The following is an 18,964-nucleotide window of genomic DNA, read 5'->3' on the forward strand; positions in this document are numbered from 1 at the left end:
TATAATTTTAGACCGTCCCCTCGCCCATACCCGGGCGCGAACCAGGGACCGTCTGCACACATCAACAACAGTCACCCTCGAAGCATCGTTACCCATCGCCCCACAAAAGCCACGGCCCTTGCAGAGCAAGGGGAACCACTACTTTAAGGTCTTGGAGCAAGTGAAGTCACCGATTGAAACGCTATTTAGCGCGCACCACCGCTGACTAGCTACCTGTTTCACATCCGTTACATGTAGATTGATCTTAGAATAAGGCTGTAATGTGGAAAAAGTGAAGGGGTCTCTTCTGAATGCACTGTATACACACGTCTTAGTTGAGTACTAGGCCTACGTGTACAAAAGACACATCACAACAGTCTTCAATGGATAAAATTGAGAACTTTAGCAGGTAATTTCAATTTATTTTGTAGAAGACCTAAACTGTTGTTTAGTAGCCTAAATGACTGTGGATTTTTCTCGTGTGTGTGTAAGGACAGTAAACAGACAGAGGCCAACAGTGTGTGTGTTTTGTTGTTGAAGGTGCAGCCACCACACATCCAGTGGCAGTAGAGCTATGACAGTGTGTTCTGTCACACACTGACCTCTAAACTATACCACTGGCCTGATTACTTCATAAGCTGATATGTAAATCCATTCTGTTCTCCTCCCCTGATGAAATGTGGGGCTCATGTAGTGGGTGTGCACGCACCAGGGAGATGTTATTCTCATCTCCATGTTTCAAAATGGGAACTGATATTTTGGTCTACAGCTTCAGCTTCTCTGTTTAGTTGGTCTACGGTGTGACGTGTGTCCTTTTCCAGCTTTCTCTCTCGGATGGACACGTGGTGTTCTGTCTTTCTCTTATTTTTGTAGTGCAGATATTGTTCAGGTGTGTGTCTGAGAGGGTTAGTTTGGTCTTGTGAGTGAGTACTTGGTGTGGCGCTTGAGTGCTTAATTGGCATGGGGGTGGCGGGGGGCTGGTTTGTAAGGTGTATGTGGGGGTATGTCACCTCAGTAGTTGGCTAGAAGGGGGTTGGAGTTTGGGGTGTAATTTGATGGATGTAGGCTCTGTGTTGCCATGGTGACCCAGAGCACTATTATCCTCAGTTTCTACTTCACACACTCGCTCTCTCTCTCCCTCTCTCAGTGCCTCATGATCTGAGTCCCAAGGAGAAACAGGAGTTGGAGAGCATACGGCGCAGGAAACAAGAACTACTGCAGGACATACAGGTAACATACACTTCAGTAGCGGACCGCTGGAGCCTTCGAACCTTTATTGCCAAATGCAAAGCAGCTGATTCTGTTATTGAATGTCAATTTTCTCTCTCTGTGGTTTTAATTGGTTAAACCTGAAAGAGCATGTCCTAAGAATTAGGACCTCCTCCTCAATGCTGGGCCTGATTTCTACTCGCACGGTATGCCCTCTTCACTGGCCAATCATGAAAGTGGTAGAGAAGGAGAGGGGAAGGGAGAAGGAAAGGGGGGTACTGAAGGAACACATTTGTCCACTAGAGCATTACATTCTAGATCAGGGGTTCCTAGCTATTTTCCCCAGAGCCCCCTTATTCACTTTTGTAGTATTGTTTATTGAGAGAGTCTATATTAAATACAACACCAGCTTTATTTAATTTAATTTGAGGGACTGATGCATTTTTTCTTTTTTTTCTTAAGATAATTTTCTGCAAATCTACCTGGTTTTACAAGACTCATGATATCTTTTAGGCAGGCTATTTAATAATGGATAAGGAAAATAAAGTCTATAACAGATTTCCCCAAATGTTATTCCATGACCAAATATATTTTATTATGATAATTTATATGAACCCTCAATTTAATAAAAAAAAACAAGGTATACATCTGAATACCTACAGTGCCTTCAGGAAGTATTACCCCTTGACTTCCACATTTTGTGTTACAGCCTGAATTCAAAATGGATTACATCTATTTTCTCATACATTACCCCATAATGACAAAAAACACAATACCCCATAATGACAAAGTGAAAACATGTTTTTAGAAATGTTTGCTAATTTTTGAAAATGAAATACAGAAATAACACATTCACATAAGTTTTCACATCCCTGAGTCAATACATGTTAGAATCACCTTTGGCATCGATCACAGCTGTCAGAGTCTTTCTGTTCTGAGTAAGTCTCTCAGAGCTTTGCACACCTGTATTGTACAGTATTTGCACTTTTTAATTTTTTTTTTTTTAACTCTTTAAGCTCTGTCAAGTTGGTTGTTGATCATTGCTAGACAGCCATTTTCAAGTCTTGCCATATATTTTTTCTGACCTGATTTTAAGTCAAAACTGTGACTAGGCCACTCTGTAACATTTATATCGTCTTGGTAAGCAACTCCAGTGTACACGAAGTGTACAAAACATTAGGAACACCTGCTCTTTCCATGACATAAATCCTTCCAATTCAATTCTGGACCTTGAAGCCAGTTCCACTGCTTTTTAAAATTGTTCCCCTCTAATCACAGACTGATTTAGACATGGGACACCAGGTGGGTGCAATTTAAATATCAGCTAGAACAGAAAACCAGCAGGTGCCGGACCTCGTAGGGTGAGCATTGAATACCCTGACAGACTGACCAGGTGTATCCAGGTGAAAGCTATGATCCCTTATTGATGTCATCTGTTAAATCCACTTCAATCAATGTAGATGATGTGGAGGAGAGAGATTTAAATAAGGAATTTTTTATCCTTGAGACATGGATTGTGTGTGTCATTCAGAGGGTGAATGGGCAATACAAAATATTTTAAGTGCCCTTGAACGGGGTATGGTGGTAGGTGCCTGGCACACTGGTTTCAGGGTGTTAAGAACTGCAACGCTGCTGGGTTTTTCACGCTCAACAGTTTCCCGTATGTATCAAGAATGGTCCACCAGGACATCCATCCAACTTGACACAACTGTGGGAAGCATTGAAGTCAACATGGGCCAGCATCCCTGTGGACGCTTTCGACACCTTCTAGAGTCTATGCCCCAATGAATTGAGGTTGTTCTTAGAGCAAAAGGGGGTGCAACTCAATATAAGTAAGAGGATTCTAATGTTTTGTACACTCAGTGTATATTTGGCCTCGCATTTTAGGTTATTATCCTGCTGACAGGTGAATTTGTCTCTGTCTGTTGGAAAACAGACCTGAACCAGGTTTTCCTCTAGGACTTTGCCTGTGCTTTGCTCTATTCCTGGACCTGTACAAATCAGCTGGGCTAGACAATCTGGACCCTCTCTTTCTAAAATGATCCGTCACCATTGTTGCAACCCCTATTACCAGTCTGTTCAACCTCTTTCGTATCGTCCAAGATCCCTAAAGATTGGAAAGCTGCCACGGTCATCCCCCTCTTCAAAGGGGGTGACACACTCTCTAGACCCAAACTGTTATAGACCTGTATCCATCCTGCCCTGCCTTTTCTAATGTCTTCGATAGCCAAGTTAACAAACAGATCACTGACCATTTCAAATCCCACCGTACCTTCTCCGATGTGCAATCTGGTTTCCGAGCTGGTCACGGGTGCACCTCAGCCACGCTCAAGGTACTAAACGATATCATAACCACCATCGATAAAAGACAGTACTGCAGCCGTCTTCATCGACCTGGCCAAGGCTTTCGACTCTTGTCAATCACCGTATTCTTATCGGCAGACTCAACAGCCTTGGTTTCTCAAATGACCGCCTCGCCTGGTTCACCAACTACTTCTCAGACAAAGTTCAGTTTGTCAAATTGGAGGGCCTGTTGTCAGAACCTGTGGCAGTCTCTATGGGGTACCACAGGGTTTAATTCTTGGGCCGACTTTTCTCTCTGCATATATCAATGATGTCGCTCTGGCTGTGGGTGATTCCCTGATCCACCTCTACGCAGACAACACCACATCTGGTCCTTCTTTGGACACTGTGTTAACAAACCTCCAAACGAGCTTCAATGCCATACAACACTCCTCCGTGGCCTCCAACTGCTCTTAAACGATAGTAAAACTAAACACATGCTTTTCAACCGATCGCTACCCGCCCGACTAGCATCACTACTCTGGACGGTTCTGACTTAGAATATGTGGACAACTACAAATACCTAGGTGTCTGGCTAGACTGTAAACTCTCCTTCCAGACTCATATTAAACATCTCCAATTCAAAATTAAATCTAGAATCGGCTTCCTATTTCGCAACAAAGCCTCCTTCACTCACGCTGCCGAACATACCCTCGTAAAACTGACTATCCTACCAATCTTCGACTTCGGCGATGTCATTTACAAAATAGCTTCCAATACTCTACTCAGCAAACTGGATGCACTCCACCACTGCGACCTGTATGCTCTTGTCGGCTGGCCCTCACTACATATTCGTCGCCTGAGCACTGGTTCCAGGTCATCTATAAGTCTTTGCTAGGTAAAGGTCCGCCTTATCTCAGCTCACTGGTCATGCGCTCCAGCAGGTATATCTCACAGGTCATCCCCAAAGCCAACACCTCTTTGGCCGCCTTTCCTTCCAGCTCTGCTGCCAATGACTGGAACGAATTGCAAAAATCGCTGAAGTTGGAGACTTATATCTCCCTCACTAACTTTAAGCATCAGCTATCTGAGCAGCTTACCGATCCCTGCAGCTGTGCACAGCCCATCTATAAATAGCCCATCCAATCTACCTACCTCATCCCAATATTGTTTTATTTTACTTTTTTGCACACCAGTATTTCTACTTGCACATCATCATCTGCACTCCAGTGTTAATCTATCACTCCAGTGTTAATTTGCTAAATTGTCATTTACTTCGCTACTATGGTCTATTTATTGCCTTACCTCCTCATGCCATTTGCACACACTGTATATAGACTTTTTCTATTGTTATTGACTGAACGTTTGTTTATTCCATGTGTAACTCTGTGTTGTTGTTTGTGTTGCAGTGCTTTGCTTTATCTTGGCCAGGTCGCAGTTGTAAATGAGAACTTGTTCTCAACTGGTCTACTGGTCTAACTTACAGTAACGTACTTTCCACTAGCCAGAGATGGGCAAAGATCCTTCAAAGTAACTTGTTACAAATACAAAATACCTTGAAGGCCAATGTATCCTTAATTTCAACAAAATTCTCAGTAAAGGTTGTACTTGCTATGATGTGTTTTCTTATCAACCTTAGTATAATGCACTGACTAAGTCGCTCTGGACAAGAGCCCTTGCTAAATGACCGAAATGTAAAAATGAACTTGCAAAGCACACAGCTGGGTATTATTCTGAGTTCAACCCTTAAACTACTTGTATTTTGATCAAATTAAGGCCTAGTTCAGGGGCTGATACCCAAGCATGTTCTTTGCAAGTGTTCATTTTTACATTTTGGTAACTTAGCAAACACACTTATCCACAGCGACACTGTCAGTGCAAGAACATAGCACAGTCATGGCAAGTATAAAGGTTATGTTACCGTTACCGACAATGTTGTTATAGTTAAGCAGGCTTTTTGCAAGTTCATTTTTGTATTAGGAAATGCATGCATGCATTATTAAACTGTTACAAAATGGGCTACATGAATTGTAGTTTAGGCCAGTGAAATACAAATGACAAAATAGGTATTGAAATACCTACTGTACTGTACTGTATATCAAATACATGGAGCAGAAATACTGCCTGTCGTTGATACTAGCTCCCTGCACTGTAAATCTGCAACAGTTTACTTACCACTGTTTCCAGTAATGCACTGTAGATTCTAGAAATGCAGCATGTTGCTGTAGACAGGTGTTCCAGTAATATGCTGTGCATTGGTGTTTCAGTAGATTTGATGTGATAATGATCAAATCAAATCAAATGTATTTATATAGCCCTTCGTACATCAGCTGATATCTCAAAGTGCTGTAGAGAAACCCAGCCTAAAACCCCAAACAGCAAGCAATGCAGGTGTAGAAGCACGGTGGCTAGGAAAAACTCCATAGAAAGGCCAAAACCTAGGAAGGAACCTAGAGAGGAACCAGGCTATGTGGGGTGGCCAGTCCTCTTCTGGCTGTGCCGGGTGGAGATTATAACAGAACATGGCCAATATGTTCAAATGTTCATAAATGACCAGCATGGTCGAAATAATAATAAGGCAGAACAGTTGAAACTGGAGCAGCAGCACGGTCAGGTGGACTGGGGACAGCAAGGAGTCATCATGTCAGGTAGTCCTGGGGCATGGTCCTAGGGCTCAGGTCCTCCGAGAGAGAGAAAGAGAGAATTAGAGAGAGTATATGTGGGGTGGCCAGTCCTCTTCTGGCTGTCCCGGGTGGAGATTATAACAGAACATGGCCAAGATGTTCAAATGTTCATAAATGACCAGCATGGTCGAATAATAATAATAAGGCAGAACAGTTGAAACTGGAGCAGTTGGAACGGTAGCCAGTAGGTTACTGTAAATTACTGGCAGCACAGAAGTCGCAGGTAGCAGAGCGGTTAGAGCTTTGCGCCAGTAATCAAAAGGTTACTGGTTTGAATCCCTAAGCCGACTAGGTGAAAAATCTGCTGACGTGCCCTTGAGCAAGGCACTTAACCGTAATTGCTCCTGTAAATCGCTCTAGATAAGAGTGTCTGCTAAATGACTCATTGTTATTTTTAAAAGCCAAAGCCAAAAACAAAAAGTAATTTAGCAGGCGTTCTTATCCTGTGGGTGTGTGCAAACATTAATATTAGTATTGTGCTAAAGTTGTCTATTGGTAAAGGATGGTAGGACCCCAGGGGGGCTGATGGAGTGGTAATAGAGTGTGTAATGTCCCTGTTACCGAGACTGGCGACGTGTCAAACTGGTAACCCAAACACAGATGCAGGATACATCAGAGTCAGCAGACTCTCTCATGCATATTGTCCTCCGATGATTATCCCTCTAATCTGTTAGAAACCGGTCTGTAACCCCCTCTCTGGGTGCGTCCAAATGACACCCTATTCCCTATGAAGTCCACTGGTAGTGGTCAAAAGTAATTGACTATGTAGGGAGTAGGAAGCCATTTGGACGCAACGTCTGTCTCTTCATCTCACCCTATAATAATAAATGATTATTATTTTAGGAATAAGGCCTGTTTTTCTTTTGAAGCCAGAAGGAGGCTAGTATCAGCTACATTTATGCCTTTACTAGACTATGGGGATATTTTATATATGAATGCTTCTGCTCAGTGTTTGAGATCAATTGACACCTTTTACCATGCAGCTTTGAGATTTATTTTAAACTGCAAAACTCTTACGCACCACTGCACTTTGTATACCAGGGTTGGCTGGCCTTCTCTAGTCACTCGTAAGCTCAATCACTGGTATACTTTTATTTACAAAGCCATTATGGGTTTACTACCATTTTTTTTATTTGTGCACTTGTCCCGATTGGTGTTTTTAAATCATTGATGAAGGATTTTGAGTTTGATTCCCTGACCTGTCAATGTTTTTAATTTGCTGTTATATGATTTTGTTATACTCTTGTGAATTCTCTTTTTTTTTACTAGATTACCTATAGTTTTTCATGTTGTCTGTCTTTAATTGTGTAATGACTTGGTACGGCCTATCTTGGCCAGGATGCTCTTGAAAAGATATTTCAAATCTCAATGAGCCCTTCCTGGTTAAATAAAGGTTAAATATTTTTTGGGGATTCTCAAAGCGCTATGTGTCTCATCTCACTTTCTTATTCCTTCATCCTCCCCTCTCTGTTGCTCTCTCCATCTTATTTATCCCTCTCAAATGTCTCTATCCCCCTCTCTCTCTACATTCACAAAACAATGTTTTCAATATCCCCCCTCTTTCTCTTTGTTTCATCTCTCTGTTTTTGTGTCTTTGATCTCAGTGGCTCTGATTAGCCAGATTAGCCTTAGATCTTGACCTGCCCCTTAACCTGACCCTGAAAGGGACTGTGTTTGTGTGTGAGAGGTGGGACCAAGTCACTATTATCCGAGTCTCAAGTAATACAGGTCAAGACTCAAGTTAAGTCCAAGGTATTTTAGGAGCAAGTCGAGTCACAAGTTTTCAAGTCACAAGTTTTCAAGTCTCAAGTCAAGTAAAAAAATAGAATCTATACATGCAACTACAACTCTTTGTGTATATATTGAGGCAGCCCTTTTCATTCATTTGTCTACAACACAGTTTGATTAGACTATGTAATTATAAAATAGGAACCTTGTAGCAGTCATAAGAGCATGAAATCAGCAGAAGGCAGGTTGACGTGCTCAGTGTAGATTTTTTTTACAGGTCTTGGTGATCAATGGTGAAAGCACCATATCATACAAAATGTTCAAGTAAATTTACCAAATATACACAGGCAATAGCCCAAAATAAATAGCCTCTGTACCAGGCTTAACCTATCATATCTGAATGGACACAGGTAGAGGGCAAGACTGTACAGCCTCCCCTTGAGAAACCAAATGGAAACGGTCTAAAAGGAGCTCAAACAGGTAGACCTATAAGCACTTGGCCCCCAGGACCATACAATTACCCAATTGACAATAAACGGGTTCTACAATGTAAAAGGCATTTTGCACATCCATTGTTACATTGGTACATTCGTCTTAATCAGACTTAATGATTGTTAATATTTAAACACCATGAATACATGGAACAATCATTTTCTCTTATTGAACGTTTTGACCCCAAAGCGTGGAGCGCAGGCCATGTAGCATATTTCTGTTACACTGAGCACCATGTTCACTCCTATTACCCACAACCATAATGGCAGAGACATAGGGCTGTATCACAACCAGCCGTGATTGGGAGTCCCATAGGGTGGCGCACAATTGGCCCAGCGTCGTCTGGGTTTGGCCGGTGTAGGCCGTCATTGTAAATAAGAATTGTTCTTAACTGATTTGCCTTGTTAAATCATATCTTAAAAAATAGGACACAGACACACAGAACTCCAACATAACACAGGAAATATGAATGAAATAAACAGAACCTCTCCCTCATTAGTCTTGCGAACGTTCATGTGCACTATAAACATTGGGCCCACTCAGAGCAGTGTACGAAATGGTTGGCTAAATGAAAATGTATTATAGGCCTATGAAACAGAAATGACTGTTGAAATTAACAGTATAGGGATGGAATGATGAAACGCTAGCTATTATTATTGTTGTATTGGATGTCATATAGATTTACCACATAGGTCTATGTATTTACATGTGTGAAAGCAACAGCAAACATTTCAACAAGGAAAAAAAGCCCTCCATAGGCAGGAGTTTGTAGAGCGCAAGTGAAGAGCTTCGCATATGATGTGTCTTCGCCACAGTAATAATTCATTTTAACAGCAAATTCCAAATACAAGCTTCATAACTAAATTATACATTTCAAGCAATTTTTACATACCAAAAGATCAGTCGGCCTATGTTAGTAATTGTTGCTGGTGAGCTAGCAAAGTAAACAGTTAATATTCTTGATTTTATTTAACAAGGCAAGTCAGTTAAGAACAAATTCTTATTTACAATGACGGCCTACCAGAAGGCAAAAGGGATTGAAAATTTAAAATAAATACAAATATAGGGCAAAACGCATCACGACGAGAGACAACACTACATAAATAGAGACCTAAGACAACAACATTAGCATGGCAGCAACACATGAAAACACAGCATTGTAGCAACACAACATGACAACATGATAGCAACGCAACATGGCTGCAGCACAACATGGTATAAAATAGGAACCTTGTAGCAGTCATACGAGCATGAAATCAGCAGACGGCAGGTTGATCCTCAACACAGGGGCCCCTCAGGGGTGCGTGCTCAGTCCCCTCTGTTCACCCATGACTGCACGGCCAGGAACAACTCCAACACAATCATTTAAGACCGTTTAAAGGGCACGTGATAGAGGAATTCTAAATGACTCTATGCTTTAATTGCCAAAATCAATTAGCACTCATTTCTAATTCATTAATGAATTGTAAGTTCATTAATTATGCATGAAGTAGATCGAGACCAGTCTTAAAAGCCAGGTAAAGAGCGTTTAATTCCAGAGAGTACTGACCCAAAATACAAAGAACATTACATTTTAAAGAAAGAAGACATAAAATGACGTCATCAGTTTCACACCCTCTCCCAGCCTTACAATGGCGTAGTATTTGGTCCTGGAGATAGTTTCACTCCCCTCATAAACTACATTCCAACCTGTCTAAAGGTTAATACTTCTCTCCACTAATGGAATCCAACCAAAACATTCTTATCTGTTTGAAAAACTATCTTATCCCTCCTTCTTAAACTTTCCCAGGAGACACAGACACAATTAATTTCTGCTTACATTTTCAGTAACAGTTCAACTAAAAACCCATACTTTTCAAATCATAACATAATAGTATTAGCATAAATGGTTCTAATCATTAATGTATACATAATTGATCATCTAAACTATAATTTCCTCTAACAATCCTCCCTGTGATCAAATATTATACATTCAATTCTACATCTAGTTTTATTTAATCATAAAAAATGAAAGTATAAACAAACTTAACTAACCTTTTTATAGAGGTTTATCAGATTATCATATGAATAGACAAATAATCAACAAATCAATTATAAATGTTTATCCAACTCTTCACATTTCATAAATCAATTCTAACCTTAACTCCAACTGTTTTTAAACCTACATCAGAATCATAACTCCTCTTTCAGGATTTTTTCTTTTCTTTTTACAATCTTTATTAAAAAAAACAGTTTAATCATTGAAACAAATTACAATCTAATTCCCCTTCATTTCAACACTATTCTCATCAAACATAAATTTCCCACAAATGACAGATCCAGATTCGTCCACTTCCTCTGTAGACATGCCTTCAGTCCTCCATGGGTCTGAACCTGGAATCGGCCCATAACGCACCATCTGTAGTGTCATTGATCTCTCCAGAGTCCTGGAAACAATAACTTTCATACATACACGCAATCAACCACGTACGTACAAGACTAACACAGTCACACCGGTTAAGGTAGCCCATAACACCACATTTTTCCATAAATACTGTCTACCCAATTTAGTTCAGAGAATTATCCACCCCAGAGTTTCTGCCAACCCGTGAGCCAGGGTGGTCAAAACAGCTGAGGCTTCGGGCACTGATTCGTCCGGAGCTGTGCCACCTGGGATGTAAGACATGGTCCTGATTACCATGCCCACTTCCTCCTTTTATCTAATGCAATTCTATTATGTCAGGTCTTCCAGCTGGTTGCTTCAGTCTGTTCTACAAACCCTTTAATAACCCTTCTGGTAACTATAATTAATCCAGTCTACATTCTTATTGAGAGTAGACCACTCTAATCCTGCTAGTATCTGATTTCTTGCCTTGAACTCATCCGGCACACCTCGTGGAACCCCAATGTTATCAATATATACTCTTTCGCCAAAAGACCTAGATGGAGCATCTCTTCTCTCTCGTTTTGGCTAACTTCATGTCTTGGTGTTGTATGAGTGTAAAAGGCATTCCTAACCAGTCCAATCAGTCGGCAATACTGCACAAACTCATTCCCCCGCACAACCACCAGATATCGACACTGGCCCATTTTATTTTATTGAAGTCCCCAGAGTTCAACCAGCCTGTCAATTCAGACATGGTCTCGTCAGTGGTCATATTCTCTGTACCAACTTGGTTCCTGGGGATATAAATAGTGCAAATCAATACAACTGTCATTATTTGGCATTCCTGCTTTCATGAACAGCTTTACCATACATGCCATTCCCTTAGGGGAATTAATTCCGTTCAGTGGAAAAGGGATAGTTGTTAACTGGGGTTTAGCGTTCACACAGGCATAACATTCTTCTTTAGCCACTGATCTGGCCGTATATTGAATCCATTCCAACCATAAGTTGGACTCCCCAAACCCAGTCTCCACCTCTATAACTTAACTGGTTGAAGCCCACATACCATAACCCTAGGTCCTGAGTATTGACCGCCTTAATGTTAATTCGCACCTTTATACAATACTTCCTTTGCTCGGGAACACAGTCCAAAACGCCAACCCTTACTATCCTCCACCTGATCCCAAATTGAGTGTATGGGTTTACGTAGCCATCCCTTTCAGTGTGAGCTATGACCTGTGTCCACGATCAATATGGGAACCTGCACTGATATCTCTTCTATTTTGGAACAAAATCCTCACCGTCTAAACCATGGGTCAAATTACCACTCTCCGCATCTCTAGTAGGGCGTGCTGTATCAGGAATACGTCACCCACGATAAGACAGCTCAGACGAACAGCTTCCATGTGAAACCCCACCCTTTCCCCGAGAACACATCACTTAGCAAGAGCCAGATACATCTTCACTTCTATGAACAAAAACAGGGGTGACAGGACAGGGAGGGTTACTTCATTCGAGAGATGGCCCCCGGAATTCTGTTAATTCCAGTTCTCCTCCCGAACTCTGTTTATTTGTTCGACAGTGAAATATGTATCTTACCCCCCCGCAGTGCGATATGAATCCGGGTGGCCCACGGGACTGGATTGAGTGTCTTCACCTGTAGTTCACCTGTAGTGCATAAACTCTTGGACATACAGGTTTGGTTAATAAAACAGTTTCTTATTCGTCAAACCAATTAACAATTATTTTTTTTATTAGTTAATTATCCCGTAGGTCACATCCTATTCTAGAACACTATTTACCCATCCCCCTTTTGTTACCTGGCTCTGCCCAGGTAACAACCTTGCCTTATTCTTATACAATGACTTAGATAAGATTTAGTGAATTATCCTTATGTCTGAAATTCCATTTAGGAGTGTCCCTTTCATTTTCCACATGTCCAATTCTCACTTTTGTCTCCACTCAGTAACTTATCTACCCACTATGTTATCTTTGCTCGTCCTGGCCCCCCTTCTAAAGCTTCTCTGTTCTCCAACCTTCAAGGTCTCTGCAGTGCGGGGGAGGGCTCCTCTGTATGTTTCTCATGTTTTCCAAATTTGAACTACATGTCTCACTGTTTGGCTCCATCCAAACCCATGGACCCTCTTTTAGAAAAAAATAACATGTCTATGAGCGGCTTTTCTCCAAATTCCTTAATCAATCTATCTTAATCCTAACAATAATCCTAACTCCTCATAGATGTCCTATATTCCTGTTAAATATAATACTATTTAAAAACTTATAATCTAATAAATGCTAACCATATTAAAAATCCTTCCTACACTAACAAGCCCTCTCCTTGGGGACCCTCAGTATTCTATCTGACAATAACATGGATTTAATGTGTTGCAAAGTGTGGAATAAAACTTTGGTCCTGTAAAACAGAGTAAAGCAGAACAAAGCATTCTTATAACCCATCTGGTCGTCTCAGCTATTCTTATCCAGCACCAGGTGGGCACCATGCCACCCTTCACGACAGGGAGAACAAACATACATGGGTCATCCTCAGTCAGTCTTATCCTCCCCTCAAAGCATGCTTCACCTCAGCCTCTCCAACTGGAGCATCAAGCAAAGGCATCATGCCTGAAGCCTTCACCACATCTGTAACAGACTTCTTAAAACACGGTATGATGCAAGCAGCACATCACATCAATAACAAATAATACAAGAATTAGGGTCAGAAATCCAGTAACCACCATACCAGTATACTTACCAAACCAGTCTCCCAACCAGGTGGACAGTCAGACTCCTCTACCCCCGCCATGGTCCTCATCTCAGCAGATAGTGCATCAAGCCCATTTAAGGCCCTTAGATATACTACCATCTGGACTGGTGTTATTAGGGATATACGTACAACATTGTTCACCGAACATCTTGCAGACTCCCCCCTGACTAGCAAGAAGCATATTCTAAGCAAGTACATTTACATTTACATTTAAGTCATTTAGCAGACGCTCTTATCCAGAGCGACTTACAAATTGGTGCATTCACCTTATGACATCCAGTGGAGCAGCCACTTTACAATAGTGCATCTAAATCTTTTAAGGGGGGTGAGAAGGATTACTTTATCCTATCCTAGGTATTCCTTAAAGAGGTGGGGTTTCAGGTGTCTCCGGAAGGTGGTGATTGACTCCGCTGTCCTGGCGTCGTGAGGGAGTTTGTTCCACCATTGCGGGGCCAGAGCAGCGAACAGTTTTGACTGGGCTGAGCGGGAACTGTACTTCCTCAGTGGTAGGGAGGCGAGCAGGCCAGAGGTGGATGAACGCAGTGCCCTTGTTTGGGTGTAGGGCCTGATCAGAGCCTGGAGGTACTGAGGTGCCGTTCCCCTCACAGCTCCGTAGGCAAGCACCATGGTCTTGTAGCGGATGCGAGCTTCAACTGGAAGCCAGTGGAGAGAGCGGAGGAGCGGGGTGACATGAGAGAACTTGGGAAGGTTGAACACCAGACGGGCTGCGGCGTTCTGGATGAGTTGTAGGGGTTTAATGGCACAGGCAGGGAGCCCAGCCAACAGCGAGTTGCAGTAATCCAGACGGGAGATGACAAGTGCCTGGATTAGGACCTGCGCCGCTTCCTGTGTGAGGCAGGGTCGTACTCTGCGGATGTTGTAGAGCATGAACCTACAGGAACGGGCCACCGCCTTGATGTTAGTTGAGAACGACAGGGTGTTGTCCAGGATCACGCCAAGGTTCTTAGCGCTCTGGGAGGAGGACACAGTGGAGTTGTCAACAGTGATGGCGAGATCATGGAACGGGCAGTCCTTCCCCGGGAGGAAGAGCAGCTCCGTCTTGCCGAGGTTCAGCTTGAGGTGGTGATCCGTCATCCACACTGATATGTCTGCCAGACATGCAGAGATGCGATTCGCCACCTGGTCATCAGAAGGAGGAAAGGAGAAGATTAATTGTGTGTCGTCTGCATAGCAATGATAGGAGAGACCATGTGAGGTTATGACAGAGCCAAGTGACTTGGTGTATAGCGAGAATAGGAGAGGGCCTAGAACAGAGCCCTGGGGGACACCAGTGGTCTATTCTGTATAAGACAGCCACAAATTGTCCCTACCATCAAAACCAGTCTCCGTGTCTAATTGATCAATAGCTGAATAGTCTAACATTAATTACCTGAATGGGATTTTTAACACAGTGGTGGCAGGTTCGGTCCAGGGGTGGTAGAGGAGTGTGTCTGGCCCCCTGGCTCGTCTGAGACCTCTAGTTTTGGCAGTACCTTAATAGAAAACACACCCACCGTGTCTGTCCCGGTCCTTTGTAGTCCGGGGGTGTAAGTGCCTGCATCAGAGAGCTTAATAGTTTTGATGGTTAGTAGGATTTCATCACCTTTACAAAGTTCAACAGTACTCCCAGGTTTCCCCCATATCATGGGAAACCTATCCACCTTTGTGGGATTCCCTATGCCATAAGGATATCCTCTTCTCCAGTCCCAGAATTGTCCCAAGTTGGTTATCATGTAATCCCCATACGGACACCCTCCCCCATTACACAGGTAATGTCCCCCCCCCGTCTTTTGACACTCCTGTACACGGGTGTTAAAATCAAACAAAAATACCTCAATTCCTTCCCTGCCCTGTTGGCTCAAAATATGTTATCTTCCCCTATTTATTCTCAATGATGAATATGACTTTCTCTCTGTTACAATACCAACTCCCTAATAGCCCATTAAAAAAAAAAACTTCACAGCTAATGTTATAAGACAGAATCCTGAACCACTTTCTCATTTGCGGTTCAAACAGTAATTCTAAACCCTCAACCAAAACTGCTTCATTTCTAATGAATTTACCTTAAAACAAGTAACTCAATATGACTCCATTCATTATACAAATGACTCTCCCCTGAGGCTGATCAGACCTCAGAAGCCAGTCATGATAAGGTCAAAAGGCCATACCATATTAGACGTAAAGATCCCTTTATCCTTACAATAGAAATAGTCACCTGTATGATTCAAACCCATAAAAAAAACATCTCATAAGGTTCCATATGTGAGCGTGCCTCTTTAAAATCTCCTTGCACTAAAACAAATCGTTCTAACAGTTGTTTTATATATATATAATTTGCAGACCTTTTTCAATTTGGTCGTTTAAAGCTGCACTCTCCCCCAAAATTATAATCCCAGGAGGCCTCTAAAAGTGAGCCACCACATCCCTAACTATCATTCACTAATGCTACTTCGAATCAGAAACTCAATAAGTGAACTATAACTAAAACCTAATGATAATTCCCCTTTGACTCAAATCATTAATCATAAGTTTTAAACATCGTCTACGGATATGTTTACTTAAATGACCATGCTACCTTTAGATACAATTCACCCGATAACATTATTATCCAATGCATTACTTTTTCTCTCTGCCGCAAATGTCGTACATTTCACAGTGTAAGGAATCCGTAATTTAATCCCCGATATTTAATAAATATGCATTCACATTTCTCTCATGGCTCCTTTAATTTACTTATTTTTGGTTAACTCTCATCCGTTCCGGAACAAAGAGTTCTACCTAAACCCGCCAGAACACACTGTTCAACTAAGTTAAATCAAACCCTAAAATTGACTATAACCAATAAACAAATAAACAAAACACTTTTATCTCAACTTCTGAAAGGTTACTCGAAGCCTCGATACACACACTAACAGCCATACAGTTTGCTCCGTTATTCCCAGTCTCTGGTGACAAAAGTGTCTCGCTAGTGACGTCATCATCAAGCGCTCAACCTGCCAATTCGTAGTGACTTCAAATGGATTGTAAATAATTCTTGTTCGATTAACCAAACCTAATTTATCACATCTGTTCTAATCCTGAATTATAATTTACCACCCCAACCAACATCTCTAAATTCGCCAATTTTATAAAAGCTTTTAAATGGGCATAAACCATAATTGTCTCTTTGTTATCATTTAGAATCCATTTTGCTCTAAATACCTGTCTCGTCTTTGACTTAGTATTTTAATTACAACTCTATTCCCAATACGTTATTCACTTGTCTAATTACAAACTCAGACCAGCATTAGTGAGTGCTCGCCTTAGAAATGCCTTGTCTCTGGGAACAGGGAAATCACCTTAACCCAAACATTTACTCCTACAATGACACCCAATAATTCTTATGATCCCTTCACGTCGTTCGTTTTAAATCTCTTGATGTATCATGTAACTTATTTTTCTCTCTTCGAATTGTCGTCCCACAATATTTTTTCCACTGTCATACACTCAAACCACTGTGATTACCGTGCACTGTCCCTTTAAGATAAGACTTTTCATTTGTTCCCCGCAACGAGAACGGAAATCAGATCATTTTTAGAATACGTTACTTTTTGTTCAAATTCACTGGTGTTACCTTAACCAAAAATCAATAATCAGAAAAACAATCACAACTTCTTACGATTCAACTATTCTTACCTAATTTATAGTCCAAAGCGTTGCACTATATAGCCCCATTGAGTGTCTAGCAATTCCGTTGCTTGGCTATAGACACAAATCTGCCCGCCTTTGTAAAATATATATTCCCTATTCAGATTGAGTTCCCCCCATTTAACTTTAGGTAACTCTCTCTCTTCTATGATACATCTATTTAATTACGGCTCCTATCTCAATACATTATTCCACCAGATCATTTTGGGCGAAATAGCGTTTTACATCGAAATTGTTTCGCCGTTATTTTTAATGACTTCTTTTATCAATTCTATCTGGAACACATAATATCCGTTCAGTTATATCTTTTGCCAACACTGGCGACCGTATTTTTCAGGCAAAACATGCAAATAGGTCAATTACGATCTAAAAATCAATTTTAGTTAAAACCTCGGCCGGGAACCGAACCGTGGATTCCCGTTGGCGAGACTGTTGCTCTCGCCACTATACTACCAGCGCTCTGAATTTGACCGAGACTCCGCAAATATACCCATTTTTACAGTTATCTGAAGTTGTTACTCCGACATCTAGACAACAGAAAATAGCCCAAATTTAAACGCCCAAAGTTTTCCCTCAGTTCCCTTTCTTTACTCAATTGTCGCCTCTGACTTCCCCACAGTTAAATTACAAAATGTTGACGATTTTTTCGTGGGGTGCTTACACTCCCGGGTGAAATGTCCAATTTTGTTACAATTAAAACATCTTGTATTTTTCTTTTGACTCACCTTGTTCATTTTTCTCGACTTGGGTTGCTCCAGCAGCCGTATTCTTATAATCACAAATTCGTCGACTGGATTATCTCCGCATTGTTGGTATAATCGAGGAAGATATAGTTTGTTACCCTCACGCCCACCCAATTGGTTAACTTCTCTATCTGCGGGAACAGTGGGTAGTGTCTCTCGAACCTTGTTAAATTTAATCTATTTTTCGGCGCGTCCCATTCTCTTTTTTGCTTCCGAAAGCCAAACTCCGGCTGTGTATAAACCTTGTTTATGCTGCTTTTTCACATTATTACCACATTCCTTATGTATTTGTTTTATAAGCGATTCCAGCTTTTCTACATTTAGGCGGCCATCAAAATCGTACCTTTTTCCCCATTTAGGACAGAAATCTACATTCCTTCTATCTTTTTGTTTCATATAACGGTAATCTTCCGTCTCTTCAGAAAGCAGTTTAGAAGGGTTACTACCCATTATAATAATTCCTGCCCCTCCTAATAATTCCAATCTTCAACCCTTTATGTTAATTTCTCTTTATTGGAATCCTTATCTACTTACGCCTAGTAATTCCAATATTTAACACCTTATGGTTAATATCTCTTTTATTGGAATCCTCATCTACTAAAGTCTGACATTAAGTCTCACCCGTATACAATACATTACTGTTCCTTTAAGACTTTTACTAAGATTGTCGCTCCAAATCAGCCTACTTGTAGGGTTGACCGAAGACAAATAGACCGAGTCTCAAGAGTCTCCGTCCACTCGTCGTTCAATCTGATATTAGTTTTCACCCGTATATAGCGATCACTGCAGTAATATACAGTAATCCCTATTCCTATAGGACTTTGAACTAAAATATCGCCCCAAATATAGCTTAATCTGTAGAGTTTATTGAAAATGACCAACGGAAAAGCAACTCAGTTGTTCCCCATAATCTACAAGATCTATATATCTATGGGGTCACTTGTTCCGTCTTTCCGCTGGATACATTGTTCAATCTGACATTTAACTCACCCGTATACAGTAATAATTGTTCCTTTAGGACTTTTAACTT

At 41.3% G+C, this 18,964-nt stretch overlaps 1 protein-coding gene and 1 long non-coding RNA gene across 5 annotated transcripts in view; one reads left to right on the top strand and one right to left on the bottom strand.

The window, feature by feature from the left end:
• Positions 1–18,964, top strand: part of cyth1b (cytohesin 1b) — a 62,860-nt gene that overhangs the window by 26,889 nt on the left and 17,007 nt on the right. For all 4 annotated transcript variants that reach the window (XM_029640185.2, XM_029640186.2, XM_029640187.2 and 1 more), the window contains exon 2: positions 1,127–1,209. In XM_029640185.2, coding sequence (XP_029496045.1) covers positions 1,127–1,209 — 83 coding nt within the window. The remainder of the gene's footprint in view (positions 1–1,126; positions 1,210–18,964) is intronic.
• LOC135565552 (uncharacterized) lies at positions 9,882–13,797 on the bottom strand. Its single transcript, XR_010461669.1, has 2 exons — positions 12,340–13,797; positions 9,882–10,801 (listed from the first exon to the last, which is right to left on the bottom strand). It is a non-coding gene; the product is annotated as an uncharacterized LOC135565552 (long non-coding RNA).

Source organism: Oncorhynchus nerka, linkage group LG28 (genome assembly GCF_034236695.1).
Source record: "Oncorhynchus nerka isolate Pitt River linkage group LG28, Oner_Uvic_2.0, whole genome shotgun sequence".
Classification (NCBI taxonomy): Eukaryota; Metazoa; Chordata; class Actinopteri; order Salmoniformes; family Salmonidae; genus Oncorhynchus; species Oncorhynchus nerka.